This window comes from Pan paniscus, chromosome 2, assembly GCF_029289425.2.
Source record: "Pan paniscus chromosome 2, NHGRI_mPanPan1-v2.0_pri, whole genome shotgun sequence".
Classification (NCBI taxonomy): domain Eukaryota; kingdom Metazoa; phylum Chordata; class Mammalia; order Primates; family Hominidae; genus Pan; species Pan paniscus.
The window spans coordinates 128,809,118-128,825,975 of NC_085926.1; the positions used below are offsets into that span (position 1 = coordinate 128,809,118).

At 39.2% G+C, this 16,858-nt stretch overlaps 1 protein-coding gene across 2 annotated transcripts in view; it reads left to right on the plus strand.

The window, feature by feature from the left end:
• Positions 1 to 364: 364 nt before the first annotated feature.
• Positions 365 to 16,858, plus strand: part of ATP2C1 (ATPase secretory pathway Ca2+ transporting 1) — a 163,820-nt gene continuing 147,326 nt past the window's right edge. For both annotated transcript variants that reach the window (XM_034957365.4, XM_034957366.4), the window contains exon 1: positions 365 to 699. In XM_034957365.4, coding sequence (XP_034813256.2) covers positions 592 to 699 — 108 coding nt within the window. In that variant the 5' untranslated portion in view covers positions 365 to 591. The remainder of the gene's footprint in view (positions 700 to 16,858) is intronic.

Sequence of the window (16,858 nt, forward strand, 5' to 3'; positions counted from 1 at the left end):
GAGTGAGGTAATTTGTTAAATTTTTTTAGAAGTCCCCTAAAACAGTCTTCTCAAGACTGAATGAATCAACACTTTCGAGCTCAGACCGCAACTGAGCTGTGTGTCTGTGTGTGCGCATGATGATAAGAAATCTAGAAGGAAACTGGGAAAACCACATCTCATGCCCTGTTTAAGAACTAGAAAAAGTGTCAGAAGAATTAAAATTAAGCCTCACGAGAGTCTGTGGGTATGGAAAGTCACCAGCTAGCTAATATTAACATAGCTCGCAACAGAACACTGTTGCTAGAAATAGGACAGTCGCATCACTACCACTAAGCAATTTGCATTCTGTGGACCAGCCCCTGAATTCCTATTGCCCTTTGGGCATTGCATTTCTGGACGCTTCTAGACAGTGTTCATACTTGGCTGTCTGGTTTCACCAGGAACTCTACCCAAAAGAGGAAACAGCAAGGAGAACATTTGCTTTGTTTGTAGGAGGGAAGTGGTCGAGCTACAGACAAATCTTTAGGCATCTGAGGAATTGCTAAGTTTCTAATTTCATATGGTTGCTGACAAGGAGGTGCAGACAAGGACCCTCTTGCTTTCCTCACTATGGATAGTCTGTTGCCTCCATCTAGATTCTCTTATTTCAAAAAATATCCTCTCCATGCAATTAGGAGATATTTATCGACGCTGAGAAACCAAAGAGCCGAAGAACAGGTATCATTTTGTTTATATTATCTTTAAAATTAACGGGTGCTTGTTCCTTGTTGCTTTTACGTCGCTTAGTGATTTCATTTGTGCTGGTTTACATGTTTATAGGTACGGGTCAGATCCTGCTTGTGGCTGTTCATACTTGGCAATCAGAAAGCAAGCAGGCTTGTGAGAATTTATTTAAACTTGGAACATTCAGATACTGAGATTAAGCGGAGTTCTGTAATGAAGCCACATGCTTTCTTTCTTCTAAAGAGCTACTCTATCAAAGTTAAATTTTGAATTCTTTGATCATTTTCCAATGCCTCAGATACAAAATTTGACACTATTAATATCTCAACAAAGAAAGTATCAGACCCTAGAAGTACACTTGTCTTCTTGTATTTATGGTTATGTTTACATAGCCAGAATTTGCAAAACAAAAAACATTTTATAAACTATAATAACCTTAAACAGATCATTAACAAGCTATAAAGATCATTCAGAAGCAGTTGGTCATTTTTGTGTGTGTAAAAGGTAGGAGGTAGAGCACTGCCATTTTCAGTCTTTTTAGCCAATCAAAAGCTATGATTTCCAGCAGGAGACACTATCACTTGGGAATATAAGCATTTTAAAAACTGTTAAAATGTCTGATCACATCTCATTTAAAATCATGCAGTCATTTTTATGGTGTGAGATTTATATCATTCCATTTCTTTGATCTCCAAAAAAGACATTTCTAAAAATGATTTTTATGAATTTTACCAAATTGTTAGAAGAAGTAGCAATATCTGATCCATTTAAATCTAGTGATTCATTTAGGAAGAAGTGTGGCGGTGGTATACAAATGTGAAGGACAAATGTATAGCCATACCAAAGACCCAGCAGTCATAAATTGCTTGTGCATTGTGCTTGTAACTAGAACTGCAAAATTGTGCAGGAGATATCACCAGTGTCCTGTATTTTTTTCTTCTTTGTGATATGAGATGACCCACTTAATAAAACACTTCCAGGAAATGCAAGATAGGTTTAGCAGACAGAAAATCCTCTCATGACAAGTTTCCCAAAAAGGCAATGCATAATTTGGAAAATAAAAATCATTGCTACTGTTTGAAAGGAAACTGCTTGTATGCCCTGCTTTAATAATTTTACAAAGGCCAGAAATTCAAACAGACTCTGTTCACTAAGGGAGCTAGGCTGGTCCAGTTTATCTTACTTAGGCAAGGTGTCACCATTAAAAGACAAACCTCTTGGTTTCCAAGTTTCAGCCTGCACTTGCTTTTGAAGTAGAAAGCTAGAGAACCAAGTGGTAGGGTTGTGTAAGTTTTTGTTTGCCAATCTTTTAATGTTCACAGGCTTCTTTAGGCCTCATTTATTATGGGAGGAAGAGAGGTGGCTGAAAGGATGGGACCACAACTGTGGAATGTGAATTGAGTGATTTTTTTTTCTCTCAGTATTGTAAATTTTCAGAGATGTGGCTATATTGCTTGTGTAGTTCTATGGTTCTTTGTTTTTAGTTTATTGAAGAAGTATTACAAAATGCATTCAGAAGACCATTAGAATTTAACATAAAACCTCTGACTTGGACAGGGTGGGTAGTCCCTTCCCCAGTTTACAACCATTTGGGACAACCTAGGAACAGCTAGGAGTGAGTATTATGCTGAGTTCTTAAATTCTTATATAAGTGAATTGAATAATTAAGAGAAATAATATATTTGATTTCTTTTTAAAGCCAACTACAGCTCTGCAGACCTAATGTCTCACAGAATTAGAGAAATTAGGTCAGAGTTCGTCATAACTAACCTTGAAAGCTTGTTGGGAAGTTATAAAGGAGGTTAATAATGTCTACAATCTTATGACCTGCATATTTGTTGCTTCTAATCCTTACATTCTTGTATAACTGATCCTTGATATAAAAGTGAAGGGATTGAGACTTAGAGCCCTTAAGAGCCCTTGCCCATGCAGCTAGAAAGTACCAGAGGAAGATGTGAATTTCTATCTCATGGCTTTAAATTTTATCCATTTTACCACGCTTGATCCCTGAACAATCTAGTAATAGCAAAATATCAGCCTGCTAACTTTTCTCCTTGAGAGTATTTCTAAAATTTCCTATATTCACATACCACTGTCATAATTTTTACTGTTTACCACATCTGTATGATTAATTCCTCAATATTTTTCTGTATTTATACTTAAATCACATTATTAGAGTTTATTTAGAAAAAAAGTTCATATCATGACTGTAAATGGAAACCATTGTCATTAGCCGTAAGTAAAAATAATTAATAAAAGCAAAATAATATTAAATTCTAGGTAGATACTATTGCCTGTAAAACCTCCAAGCCTGAAACCTGCTCATTTGTTAATACGGAAGATTAGCTTTTAAGAGAAAGATTAGAGCATCCTAGGAGCCAACTGAGAAAGTTTCCTGGGTGAGGATGGAAAGGAGTTAAAAGGTAGATAATGTTTTTCAATCCCAAATGATTCAGCGTTATTGAATGTAGTGTCTGCATGCCACTTAAAATCTTCTCCCACCTCACTTAGCGCTGCTAGGTACCAACCATGTTGACTTCCACATACTTGGGGAATATTATAACAGAACACCATCTGCTTCTTTACTTTTGCACATTTAAATGAACTCCCCCCTCTAGCCTAGAATTCTCTCCTTTACTTACGACTTGCCCTCCTGGAGGTCTCCTGTACATCCTTCAATACTTGGATTAAATGGGCTCAGTGAAAAGCTTTCTCCAGTGCTGCTGGGAAGAATCAAGTCTTCCTTTTCCAAGATATTTTGTTTGCTTCAGACACAGCTCTTACTACATTCTATGTAGTAAATCATGTGATTTCATGTCAATATTCGTGCACACATGCACACATGACACTGGATGTTATCTTGTTCTTTGTTCCCTGAGGCATACTGGAGCCTGGCAGATACTGGTGTAAAGGTGACCCACACAACAGGCAGAGGGTACACACTGGATTGACTGTGACACAGACCTCCTTTGTTGTTTTTACTAGGCCTAGAAGTTCCCCATACCCCTTTTCTGTGGTCCAAATTATGATCATTGTTACACTCACCTTGTTCACATATGCTTTATTGTTTAAAACTTCTCCTAGTGCTCTTCTCGCACTTGGTGTCATACAGACAAGAAGATTTGACACGAGGGTTGATTTGTTTGGTAGCTTTTTCTGGTGGTGGTAGTGTTATTCCTGTGATACAGCCATCAATAGGTTGGTAGGTTATTTATCAAATTGAGAACAAATATTTCATCCTTTGCTTCCCTAGATTCTCTTGCAGCAAGTGTTTCACAAAGCCAAATCCCCACATATGTAGAAGATTAACAGCATTAATGAGATGAAGATGCTGAAGGTTGGGAAAATTTGTTAACCTTTCTCTCAGAATTATTCAAATGGTGTGGTAGTAACAGTGGTGGTGGTGAACGTTGGGCAGCCTGAGCCTAAATGGAGTCTCAGATGAGTTTGAGTAGGTGTGCTGAATGCACGCATAAGGGTGTTTGGTTTCAGTTATTTTATTTTGGTCTGAGGGCAACATCCAGCACCTGGCTCAGATGTTGGTGTCTAGTTTATAAGGAATGAGTGAGACTTGCAGGCAATGTTCCCCTAAGTACTAGAGACTCAGCAGCCTGATCTGTGGCTCAGGTGATCAAGCAGGACACTGAGTGTGGAAGGGAGAATTTGCTCCACTTCTGGGCTGACTGTAGTCTAGCTTTAGCCTGGAGATGCCTGCCAAGAACCAAATACCTCATGAACCCCTGGGGAGTACTGCTCTTAGGGGCCAGCACCCCTGGGCTACATATGGGTGCTAGCACCAAACAATGAGAAGACAGTTTGTCAGCTCATGTGGGACAGCCTATTCTCTCTCCTTGGGTGAGTTCCTCTATTCCCATGGTTTCAAACACCTATTTGCTGAAAACTCCCAAATGTTTATATCCAGAGCACTTCAGCCTTGCATCCAATCATCTACTTGATATCTCCATCTGAATGTCTTGTGAATGTTGCAGACTGAATGTGTCCAAAGAGAACTCCACAAGCTCCGAACATGCTCCTCCCCAGGTTTTTCCATCAATCAACACAAAAGCTCAAACCAGAAACCTGGGAGTCACCTTGGCACCTCTCTTTTTCCCTTTCTCCCCCTTACGTCCCCTTCCTAATCCTTTAGTAAGACTTCTAAAATAGTTATTGAATTCTCCATCTTCACCCTTCTAATCCTGCCAACCATCCTTTCTTACTTGAACTATTGCAATAGTTTTCCAATTCGTGTCTCCATGTTCACTCTGGTTATCCTACAATCTGTGTCTCCTGTAGCAGTCAGAATTTTCTGCTTTAAATGAAAATCTTATTTTAGCTCAATGCAGGGAATATGATATTATTTTGTTTGCTAGTTTAGTCCCAGTGCTAAGCATAAATCTGGCACATAGATGATAAATTAATGTAATTGAATGGAAGAAGGGGACTTTGTAAGTATTAGAGAAGCCGTGGGGCTGGAGGGTTCACGGGGCTGAGGTGTTTTTATGCAGGTGAGGGTAAGAGATGGTGAAAATAGGGTTATTATCCTTAGTAAGCAGAGGCTGTTGAGATCTAGGGGAAATCATGTAGAGGAATTTATTTTACAGACGTGAAACTAGTGTCACAAACTAAGAGATTTGCCCAAGCTCGCATGGCTCATCTGTGTCAGTGCTGGGATTAGAATTTGGTTCGCTTGACTCTCATTCTGTTATGTATAGTGAACCCCTAAACAGAGATGTAGAAAAAGGCCATAGGAGAAAAAAACTCTACAGGATGGGTTCAGAGAATAGGTGATGCCTGAGGGTCAACTTGTCAACTTGTCAATAACAAATAAGACCTTTTGATGAGAGACTGAGGCAGAGCAGAGCCTGCTCTTTTTTGCCTTGTCCCTCAACTTACACTGCCCTTCAGCAGCCTCGCCAGTCTGAATCCCCACTTCTATGTGTCCCTGCAGGAGGAAAGCCGACAAGGAGTCAGAAAACACAGGCCAGCTAATTTAATCTACAAGAATTTGGGATGACCTGTACCAATGTCTCGCTCTCTTGAACAGAGATTTTTTTTTCTGATTGAGAAATACCATTCAAGGGCTGATCTGACAAGTCTTGCCTGTTTAACAGTGAATCTGCTTAAAATGAGGAGAGTGGTCTTTGGGCCCGGGGGCATGTACTGTAGCTACATTTTAATTACAGAGTAGAATCAAATTTTGTTTTGGAAGCTGTTCTAAAGTTTCCTTTCAATGGCTTAAGAAAATGTTTCTAGTTGGAACGGGATCACTGGATTTTTTTTTCTTTGCTGCTTTGTTTCTTAATGAATGCTAACCTCAAAGTTGCATTGTTAAATAAATATTTGAATTTAATTTGAATTTTAGAAACTTATTTCTGCATTTTGGCTCTCATACTTACTCTGAATGATACTATAAAAATTAAGAACTCCCCATTCCAAAGAAAACTATATTGAGATTTCCAAGGCTAAATAAGGATTTGAGATTGCTGATGTAGGCTCTGATTCTCTAGGTAAAATGATAGACGTTTCACTACAACTTGATTTAAGAAATGTTTTTAGCTCCATAAAGTCAGTAAGTTGGTTATATCTTGAGTGTATACCAAAGCTATTCATTGTAAAAAGTCTTTTTGAAAAGTCATGAAATGCTATCCATTGTCAGTTCAAATGATATCTGAGGGGAAACTAAAAGTGCTTCTCCATGTCCCCCTAGCCCCATGCTTATGATCTTTCATTGGCTTCCATTTGCTTTTTGGATACAGACAAAGCTCCCTAATGTGGAGGGGTTTGTGTGGTCCAGCTCTGATTCTCTCCCTGCTGCATGTTGACCTTGCCCCCTGTGCTTGTGCTTGAGTAGAAAAAATTTCAGTCCTTCACAAACAGGAGGAAAAGATTTTCCTTGTAGAACTTAATAAATGTTATCTCATTTATACCTAGTGTTCCATTATTGGAACAATAAGCATGTGGGAGTTATTTACATCCTACTGCTCAAGGCCATCGCCAAGGTCTGATTGCAAAAATTCAAAAAATTGCAACTTTGGGAACAAATGGGTTAAGATAGAGGACAGAGAGTCTATGCCACTCCTGTGGAGGAATTTGTATAATTATATATAGGTAACATTGACAGTTAAATTGTGACAACATGAAGTTGAACTTTAATAATTCTGATTATTAAATGTGACATTAAAAGTGGAACTATTTTATTATGGTAATGACAACCTTTTCCTCTATCTGAAGGGAGAAATTTTTTAAATGAGCTATGTATTTACCAACAAATAAAAAGCTACCAATGGTTTTTCACATTATCTACAAGATGCCTGAGAGTTATCATTGATAGCTTGCATAAAGATAAATGGCTTTCTAGTTGTCAGCAACCACCCTCATGGTCTTTCTGTCTCCCAAATATGTCTTCACTCTCTAAGAAAATATCACCATCCTGATATTTAGGCAGAGGCCTAGGTTCATCTTTGGTGCTTTCTGCTCCCTTAGTCAATATTTAATCTATCACCAACTCCATTCAATTCTACCCCTAAATAACTCCCAAACCGGTTGGTCTACTTCCCTCTTTCACCACCCTAGCCCAAAGACCGTCATTACTTCTTGCCTGAAATACTGTAATACCTTCCTCATTGGTCTCCCAGTAATCCACACTACAGTCAGAGAGGTCTTCTGAACACTACCACCTAGCCCCATGCTTATGATCTTTCATTGGCTTCCATTTGCTTTTTGGATACAGACAAAGCTCCCTAATGTGGAGGGATTTGTATGGTCCAGCTCTGATTCTCTCCCTGCTGCATGTTGACCTTGCCCCTCTGTGTTAGTTAGGGTTCTCTAAAGGGACAGAACCAGAGGATATTTGCATATATGATGGGGAGTTTATTAGGAGAATTGACTCACATGAGTCACACGATCACAAGGTGAAATCCCACAATAGGTCGTTTGCAAGCTGAGGATCAAGGAAGTCAGTCTGAGTCTCAAAACCTCAAAAGTAGGGAAGCTGACTGTGCAGCCTTCAGTCTGTAGCCAAAGGCCTGAGAGCCCCTGGTAAATCACTGGTGTTAAGTCCAAGAGTCCAAAAGCTGAAGAACTTGGAGTCTGATGTTCCAGTGCAGGAAGCATCCAGCATGGGAGAAAGATGAAGGCCGGAAGACTCAGCCAGTTTCCTCATGCCACTTTCTTCTGCCTGCTTTATTCTAGCTGTGCTGGCAGCTGATTAGATGGCGCCCACCCAGATTGAGGGTGGGTCTGCCTCTCCCTGTCCACTGACTCAACTGTTAATCCCCTTTGGCAATACCCTCATAGACACATCCAGGAACAATACTTTGCATCCTTCAATCCAATCAAGTTGACACTCAATATTAACCATCACACCCCCTGTTCTCTGAACCCTAGCTATAGCACCCTTCTCCTATGTATGCAAGTTTCCCTGCTACTTCCTGGCTAGGGCATCTGTTCCAATAATCATCTTTCTATCCTCCCTCAGTTAGTATCTACTCTTCCTTCAGATTTTAATTCAATATTAACTCCTTTAGAGCAGCCTTTTCTGACTTTTCCACCTTGCTTCATTACATCCTTTGAAGGCACTTGGTAACTGTCCTTTGCTGTATTTATCCTAGTAGCAATTTCACATCTTTCTGTGGGGGCTATTTGATTCCCGATGTATCCCAGGTGACTAGCAAAGTGCCTGACAGATGGAAGGCACTGAATACAAGTTTGTGGAATTAGTGAATGTGGGGAGTAGGGGTGTAATGAATTCTATCTTGAGACTGAAGTATTTGAAATAATCTTGAGACTTTGTGAGGAAGATATATGACTGCTTTTGTATATGTGTTTGTGTATGTGTTTTGTAAGAATCTTAGGGCTGTAGTACCAGAATGGCTGAGTGATTAAGGTATTGGACTTAAGAATCATAGGGCTAATTCATGAAGAAAGATAGGTATGCATTTGGGAGGTTCCGGAGGAAATAACCATGACCAATGGGTAGAATTGCAGGGAGGGGTTATGATATACTAATAAAGATGAACTTTCTAAAAATGAAAGGTAAAGGAATGAATTATCTTCTGCAGAGTGCAGGGGTGTGTGACCCCTCCTTAGGGGATGTTGTGGCAATGGTTTCTGCATCATAAAAGAGAAGATTGAATGACTTATTAGGTTCCAGCTCTGATATTCTAGTATAATAGGCAATAGAGAGATGAACAATTCAGATATTTTAGAAATAAGGAGAAGGCAGAGGGCATAGATGTGTAGTTAGAATTCCCGTTTTATTTGGTTAGTGGTAAATACTCCATAGTCTTAGCATGTTGCTCTAGAGTCTAAGACCAATGAAGACAGAATCAAATGCCTTTGGTGATTAGAGTAGCATGTAATTCTCCATCAAGGTAAAAAACAAAAGTTACATCTAGCAAAGACCTCAAGTGAAGAGCTATGTACCTGTGACTAGCTTTTCTAAGCCTAATCGACCACTTAACTACTTCTAATCCATAGTTTGTAAGTTATCTAACCCCTTCCAGTATAACGATAAATAGCTAAATATACATAGCAGTCATTGATAAATGGGGGCGCCAAGAAATTTCAGGTTATTTTGTGGCACTTTAACCACTGTTGTTTTTTCTTCTTCTTCAATCAAGCCTCTTTTACCTTCAGATTTTCTTCAATGCAGTCAGTGCTGGCAACTTGCCGTTTATTATGGTCCCTTCTGAAGGTATTCCATCCTTCTTGTCCACAGCATCACAGCAGTGAAGTGTCAGACAAGCCTAAGAGACACCTGGACCCTGGGTTGACTTCTGAGCTATTTCTAATCCTTTCATTTACTTTAAAATTGTTCTAACCTACTGTGCTCAGGTGCCTTTGAAACATGGGAGTCAGTAAATGGATGAATATCAAAACTGTTGCTTTGTCTTTGAAATAAGCACATTATTAGAATAAGAAATTGAATTAGAAATCACAACAAATTACAAATTCGAATGACAAATATCACAAGCATCAAAAAAATCTAGGAAATAAGTGTTTTTACCAATTAAAAGTTAACAGATGCATCCTAAAATATTTTGTTCCTACATTGTGGGGGCCACAGGGTCTTTAATCACCTCCTCATACAGTGATGGTTTTTAAATATTCTGTGAAGAGATAGTAGAAAGATAATTTGGATACTGCCCTAATACAGTTAATGTATGATTATTTTTCATTAAAACAAACATAAAATGCAAAACCCTTTTCTGTGACAGTGTAGCTTTTTATAAAGATTCCTAAATTTGCTATCCCATTCCATGTTTTAGACAGTTCATCTACAACACTTTGTTAGCTTTTGTTCAGAATGAAAGATGACATATTTTTGCACCTTGTACAGACAGTCCCATGTCTTGACAGAAAACAAAATGAAAATACCCACATATGTTGTACTGCTCGTGATTTGCTGTGAAGAGAGCAGGAAAAATGTTGGAATTATTTCTTTCCTACTCACCCTAAAGGTGGCATATTAGTAAGGCTATTTCAGGAGATACAACTTGGGTTATGCATTCAAGAATAAAATATTTTAAATTTGTATTAAATGCCTTATATGTGTCAGGCACTTGACAAGGTGCTTTACGTATGTTGTAATTTATTTCTCGTAATAACCTTGCAAAGTCAGTGGTATTATCCCCATTTCGTGGGTGAGAGAACTGAGGTTTCAAGAGGTAAAGTAACTTGCTACATAGCTCATAAATGATGACTCTGAGATTTTAGCTCCAGGTTTGTCTGTCTGACCTCAAAGCCCAATTCATTCCCTCATACAGAGATACCTCCCATAGATAGGATTCCTTTCTCTCCTTCTTCCCTTCACTCCTTCCTTTCTTACTTTTTCCTTCCTTTTTTCCTTGACCTCAGATTTTCTCTCATTTATGAGGATAAAGGAGTTGAAAATAAAACCATCATAACTATTGTGTTTGGAAGATACCTTAAATCTTTTTTAGAATGAGAAATATAGGTGGAAATACAGGTTTTTGCAAAGTTTAAAGTTTATTCAATTTGGGAGACTTTGTTTAAGAAAAAGAATATAAAATCTGTATCAGGTTTCTCGACATGGTGCGGTGGCTCACGCCTGTATTCCCAACACTTTGAGAGGCTGAGGTGGGTGGATCAGTTGAGGTCAGGAGTTCAAAACCAGCTTGACAACATGGTGAAACCCTGTCTCTACTAAAAATACAAAAATTAGCAAGGCTTGGTGGCATGCACCTGTAGTCCTAGTTACTCGGGAGGCTGAGGCAGGAGGATCACTTGAACCTGAGAGGCAGAGGTTGCAGTGAGCCGAGATCACGCCACTGCACTCCAGCCTGGGTAACAGAGTGAGATCTTATCTCAAAAGTCTGTATCAGGGTTCTCTAGGAGGTGAGGTATTTATTATGGGAATTGGCTCATGCAATTATGGAGGCAGAGAAATCCCATAATCTGCTGTCTATAAGCTTGAGAACCAGGAAAGCCAGCAATGTAATTTATTCAGAGTCAGAAGGCGTAAGAACTGGGAGCACTAATGTCTGAAGGCAGGAGAAGATCAATGTTCCAGTTCAGAGAAAGCAAATTCACCCTTCCTCTGCCTTTTGGTCCTATTTGGGTTCTCAATGGATTGGATGAGGAACGTTCATACTGATGAGGGTGAATCTTCTTTACTCAGTCCACTAATGCGAATGCTAATCTCTTCCCCCAAACACCTTACAGACACACCCAGATATAATGTGTTTTTTAATTTTATTTATTTATTTATTTTACCAGCTATCTGACCATCCCTTAGCCCAGTAAAATTGAGACACAAAATTAACATCACAAAATTGTCAACATTAAAGTAGATACAAAGTGAATACTTATTTAGAATGGAAGAAGAAATCACAACAAATTACAAATCTGAGTGACAAATACCATAGGCATCACAAAATCTAGGAAATAAGTGTTTTTACCAATTAAAAATTAATGAATACACCCTAAATGTTTTGTTCCTACAATGTGGGGGCTACAGGATCTTTAATGACCTCCTAACACAATGATGATTTATTTTTATTTTGATTTTTTAATTAAAAAAATTTTTTTTGAGATGGAGTCTCACTCTGTCGCCCAGGCTGAAGTGCAGTGGCGCCATCTTGGCTCACTGCAAGCTCCACCTCCTGGGTTCATGTCATTCTCCTGCCTCAGCCTCCCGAGTAGCTGGGACTACAGGCGCCTGCCACCACGCCTGGCTAATTTTTTTTTTTTTTTTTTTTTTTGTATTTTTAGTAGAGACGGAGTTTCACTGTGTTAGCCAGGATGGTCTCAGTCTCCTGACCTCGTGATCCCTACTCCTTGGGCTCCCAAAGTGCTGGGATTACGGACGTGAGCCACTGTGCCTGGCCTTTATTTTTATTTATTATACTTACGTATTCACTTTATTTATTTATTCATTTATTTATTTTTAGTAAGAGACAGGGTTTCAGCATGTTGGCAGGGTGGTCCCGAACTCCTGGCTTCAGGTGACCTGGCTCGGCCTCCCAAAGTGCTGAAATTATGGGTGTGAGTCACCGCACTTGGCTGATTTTTTAAATATTCTATAAAGAGATAATAGAAAGATAATTCAGATACTCCCCTGACATAGTTAATTGTTTTTCATTAGAGTCTAGAAAGGTTCCATTGCCTAGCTTTTGGCTCTGTTTCTCCTTTACTACCCACATACTTCAGGTGCTGAGCACCATAGGACATATTTATATGAAGATTTCAGCCCAGTGATTTAGTACAGGTAGTAGGGATATTCCTGTATGTCATTTCTCCACCAAAACATTTAGCAATAACTTAACCATGCACAGGCATGACTACAAACCACAATTATATAATCCACTAAATCCAAATGAAATCTAAGGGTATGCCCATCTCAACTTTCTTTGAGCCAGATCCAAGACATACCTATGGCCACTTCAGTGCCACCTGATAGGAGTAGAATTGTGAAGGAGGGATAGTCAGTAAAAAGAGTGCTCTCAAGCCAATTGCAGTTAAAACATATTTTGCAAATTTTTAATGAAACATAAGATTATGAGAACAATGCTAGAGTCTTTCTCAGGGCCTTAAAGAGGGTTCTGCAAGTGAGGGACCTTGAAGCTTAAGCTTTGTTGGCTTCCAAGAAAACCCAGCTCTGGAGGAAAGGTGTAACCAAAAAAAATGGTATTACACTATAACACACAAGAGTCCATGCCATATAGCGCTTCAAAAAATGATGTTATATGAGATCCTATTCTGAGCAGCTTCAGCTCCCAAACTCATTGAATGAAGTAGAGGATGTTCTATTCAGTATATTTTATAAATAATATGTTGAAGATATAGATGTTCTGGTACTGCTAAAACTCAAAGGTCTCAGACTCCTCTGCCACCATTTATATTCAAAAAAGAATTATTTGCAAAGGGATTCTTTGCAAATACAAATAGATCTCTATACTCCTATATTAGTCTAATTAATATTAAACACACCATTTACTATTCTTCCAAGCAGACCAGTTAACACACACACACACACAGAGAAAGACTGTGTTATTGCTGTTTAAGATCACACAGTGGAAAAATTAAAACATCACTAAAGAAAGATAAAGTCTTTAAGAATTCATTAAGACATAATCAAGCTTTTGCAAACTCATGTGTTATTTGCAATTATAGTATAGTGATATGGTTTAGCTGTGTTCACACCCAAATCTCAATAAACTGTATCTCCTAGAATTCCTAGGTGTTGTGGGAGGGACCCAGGGGGAGGTAATTGAATCATGGGGGCTGCTCTTTCCCATGCTATTCTCATTATAGTGAATAAGTCTCATGAGATCTGATGGGTTTATCAGGGGTTTCTGCTTTTGCTTCTTCCTCATTTTCTCTTGCTGCTGCCATGTAAGAAGTGCCTTTTGCCTTCCGCCATGATTCCGAGGTCTCCCTAGTCATGTGGAACTGTAAGTCCAATTAAACCTCTTTTGCTTCCCAGTCTCAGGCATATCTTTATCAGCAGCATGAAAACAGACTAATATAGTAAATTGGTACCAGTAGAGTGGGGTGTTGCTGAAAAGATACCCGAAAATGTGGAAGTGACTTTGGAACTGGGAAACAGGCAGAGGTTGGAACAGTTTGGAGGGTTCAGAAGAAGACAGGAAAATTTGGGAAAGTTTGGAACTTCCTAGAGACTTGTTGAATGGTTTTGTCCAAAATGCTGATAGTGATATGGACAATAAGGTCCAGGCTGAGATGGTCTCAGACGGAGATGAGGAACTCGTTGAGAACCGGAGTAAAGATGACTCTTGTTATGTTTTAGCAAAGAGAGTGGCAGCATTTTGCCTCTGCCCTAGAGATCTGTGGAACTTTGAACTTAAGAAAGATGATTTAGGGTATCTGACAGAAAAAATTTCTAAGCTGCAAACATTCAAGAGGTGACTTCATCACTGTTAAAGACATTCAGTTTTATAAGGGAAGCAGAGCATAAAAGTTTGGAAAACTTGCAGCCTGACTATGTGATAGAAAAGGAAAACCCATTTTCTGGGAAGAAATTCAAGTTGGCTGCAGGAATTTTCATAAGTAGCAAGGAGCCTAATGATAATCCCCAAGACCATGGGGAAAGTATCTCCAGGCCATTTCAGAGACCTTCACAGCAGCCCCTCCCATCACAGGCCTGGAGGTCTGTGGTTTCATGGGCTGGGCCCAGGGTCCCTGTGCTGTGTGCAGCCTAGGGACTTGGTGCCATGTGTTCCAGCCATGGCTGAAAGGGGCCAATGTACAGCTCAGGCTATGGCTTCAGAGGGTGGAAGTCCGAAGCCTTGGCAGCTTCCATGTGTTGTTGAGCCTGCGGATGCACTGAAGTCAAGAATTGAGGTTTGGGAACCTCCACCTAGATTTCAGAAGATGTATGGAAACACCTGGATGCCCAGGAAAATGTTTGCTGCAGGGGTGGGGTCCTCATGGAGAACTTCTGCCACAGCAGTGTGGAAGGGAAATGTGGAGTCAGAGCCCCCATACAGAGTCCCTACTGGGGCACTGCCTAGTGGAGCTGTGAGAAGAGGGCCACCATCCTCCAGACCCCAGAATGGTAGATTCACCGACAGCTTGCACCGTGCTCCTGGAAAAGCCGCAGACACTCAACGTCAGCCCATGAAAGCAGCAAGGAGGGAGGCTGTACCCTGCAAAGCCACAGGGGTGGAGCTGCCTAAGACCATGGGCACCCAATCTTGCATCAGCATGACCTGGATGTGAGACCTGGAGTCAAAGGAGATCATTCTGGAGCTTTAAAAATTGACTGCCCTACTGAATTTTTGGACTTGTATGGGCCTCGTAACCCCTTTGTTTTGGCCAATTTCTTCCATTTGGAATGGCCACATTTACTCAATACCTGTACCTCCATTGTATCTAGGAAGTAACTAGCTTGCTGTTGATTTACAGGTTCATAGGCGGAAGGGACTTGCCTTTCTCTCAGGTGAAACTTTGAACTGTGGACTTTTGGGTTAATGCTGAAATGGCTTAAGACTTTGGGGGACTGTTGGGAGGGCATGATTGGTTTTGAAATGTTAGGAGATGATATTTGGAGGGCCCAGGAGCAGAATAATATGGTTTGACTGTGTCCCCACCCAAATTTCAACTTGACTTCTATCTTCCAGAATTCCTATGTGTTGTGGGATGGACCCAAGTGGAGGTAATTGAATCATAGGGGCCAGTCTTCCCCAAGCTATTCTCATGATAATGAATAAGTCTCACAAGGTCTGATGGGTTTATCAGGGGTTTCTGCTTTTGCTTCTTCCTCATTTTCTGTTGCTGCCACCATGTAAGAAGTGCCTTTCACTTCCCGCCATGTTTCTGAGGCCTCCCCAGCCATGTGGAACTGTAGGTCCAATTAAACCTCTTTTTTATCCCAGTCTTGGGGATGTCTTTCAGCAGCATCAAAACAGACTAATATACATAGTTTCTGAAACTTGTCTGATACTCTAGATAAAGATCATCTTTATGTTGATTTAAAAATTTTTTAACTTTGTTTAATCCCCATAATCATATGTTGACCTTTTTTGCTGAATTTTGCTCATTGAGAATGTATTGAAATGTCTACTTTTTTCATATATATCCTATTCTTAGCTGAAACTCTAGAATCCTCCTTTTTTGATTATATATGCATAATTATCCTTAAATGTAAGCAGTGCTTACAATTCTGTTCTGTACCATTACTATATTACCCAAGTTTACAACTTAACTAGATCATGGCTTATAAGTCATCTCAAAATAAATAAAGCAAATTATAGAAGTATTTTAGCCTTAAATAATGAAGACATAAGTTTGTTTCAAGTGATTAAATAGTGAGAATAGTGTAAAGCCATTTCACTAGCGTCAAAAAACTCCTTATGCTCTGTCCCCAACATAAAATTTGTGTGTAATATACTTGAAATTTTTAGAGCCTCTGAAATGTTATACAACTTATTTTCTTTAAGGATAAAATTATTTGTTTGAGAAACCCAGTTTCAAGAAAATGGCATTTTATCCTTACTTTGTGAAGCTTCCCTACTCCTCTTCTTTCATCTAACTGGTGCTTCTAAAGCCTGATACACCTAGTCAAAGAAGCATTGTTCCAAAGGTCCTGACCTGGAATAAGAAAACAAAAACTGGCTTCATAGCTAGGATGACAACTGTAGCTCCATTATCACTGAATTGCTAACTTTTGTTCTTATTCTCTCAAACTGTGGTTTTGCCAATGTGATACTCAATTACCTAAGAGGGGAGAAGTATGATTTCTTTATGATTTTAATACTCTTTCCTCTCATATTTTAAAATAACTGGTTTTAGGCCAATAAGTGTCTACTCAAAGAAATTCAAATCCTTATATAATTTAAGAACGCTGGAGGAGGTTTAAATATTCATATACGGTCATATTTCCATTTTATTCCACTTCACTTATATATACATAGCACTTAACAGGTAATTGTGTTTTTTATAAATTGAAGGTTTCTGGCAACCTTGCATTGAGGAAGTTCATTGGCACTATTTTTCCAAAATCATGTATTCACTTCATGTCTCTATGTCACATTTTAGTAATTCTTGCAATGTTTCAAACTTTCCCATTATTATTATACCTGTTATGATGACCTGTGGTAATTTTTGATGTTACTATTGTAATTGTTGTGGGGTGCTCTGAATCATGCCTGCATTAGACAGAAAACTT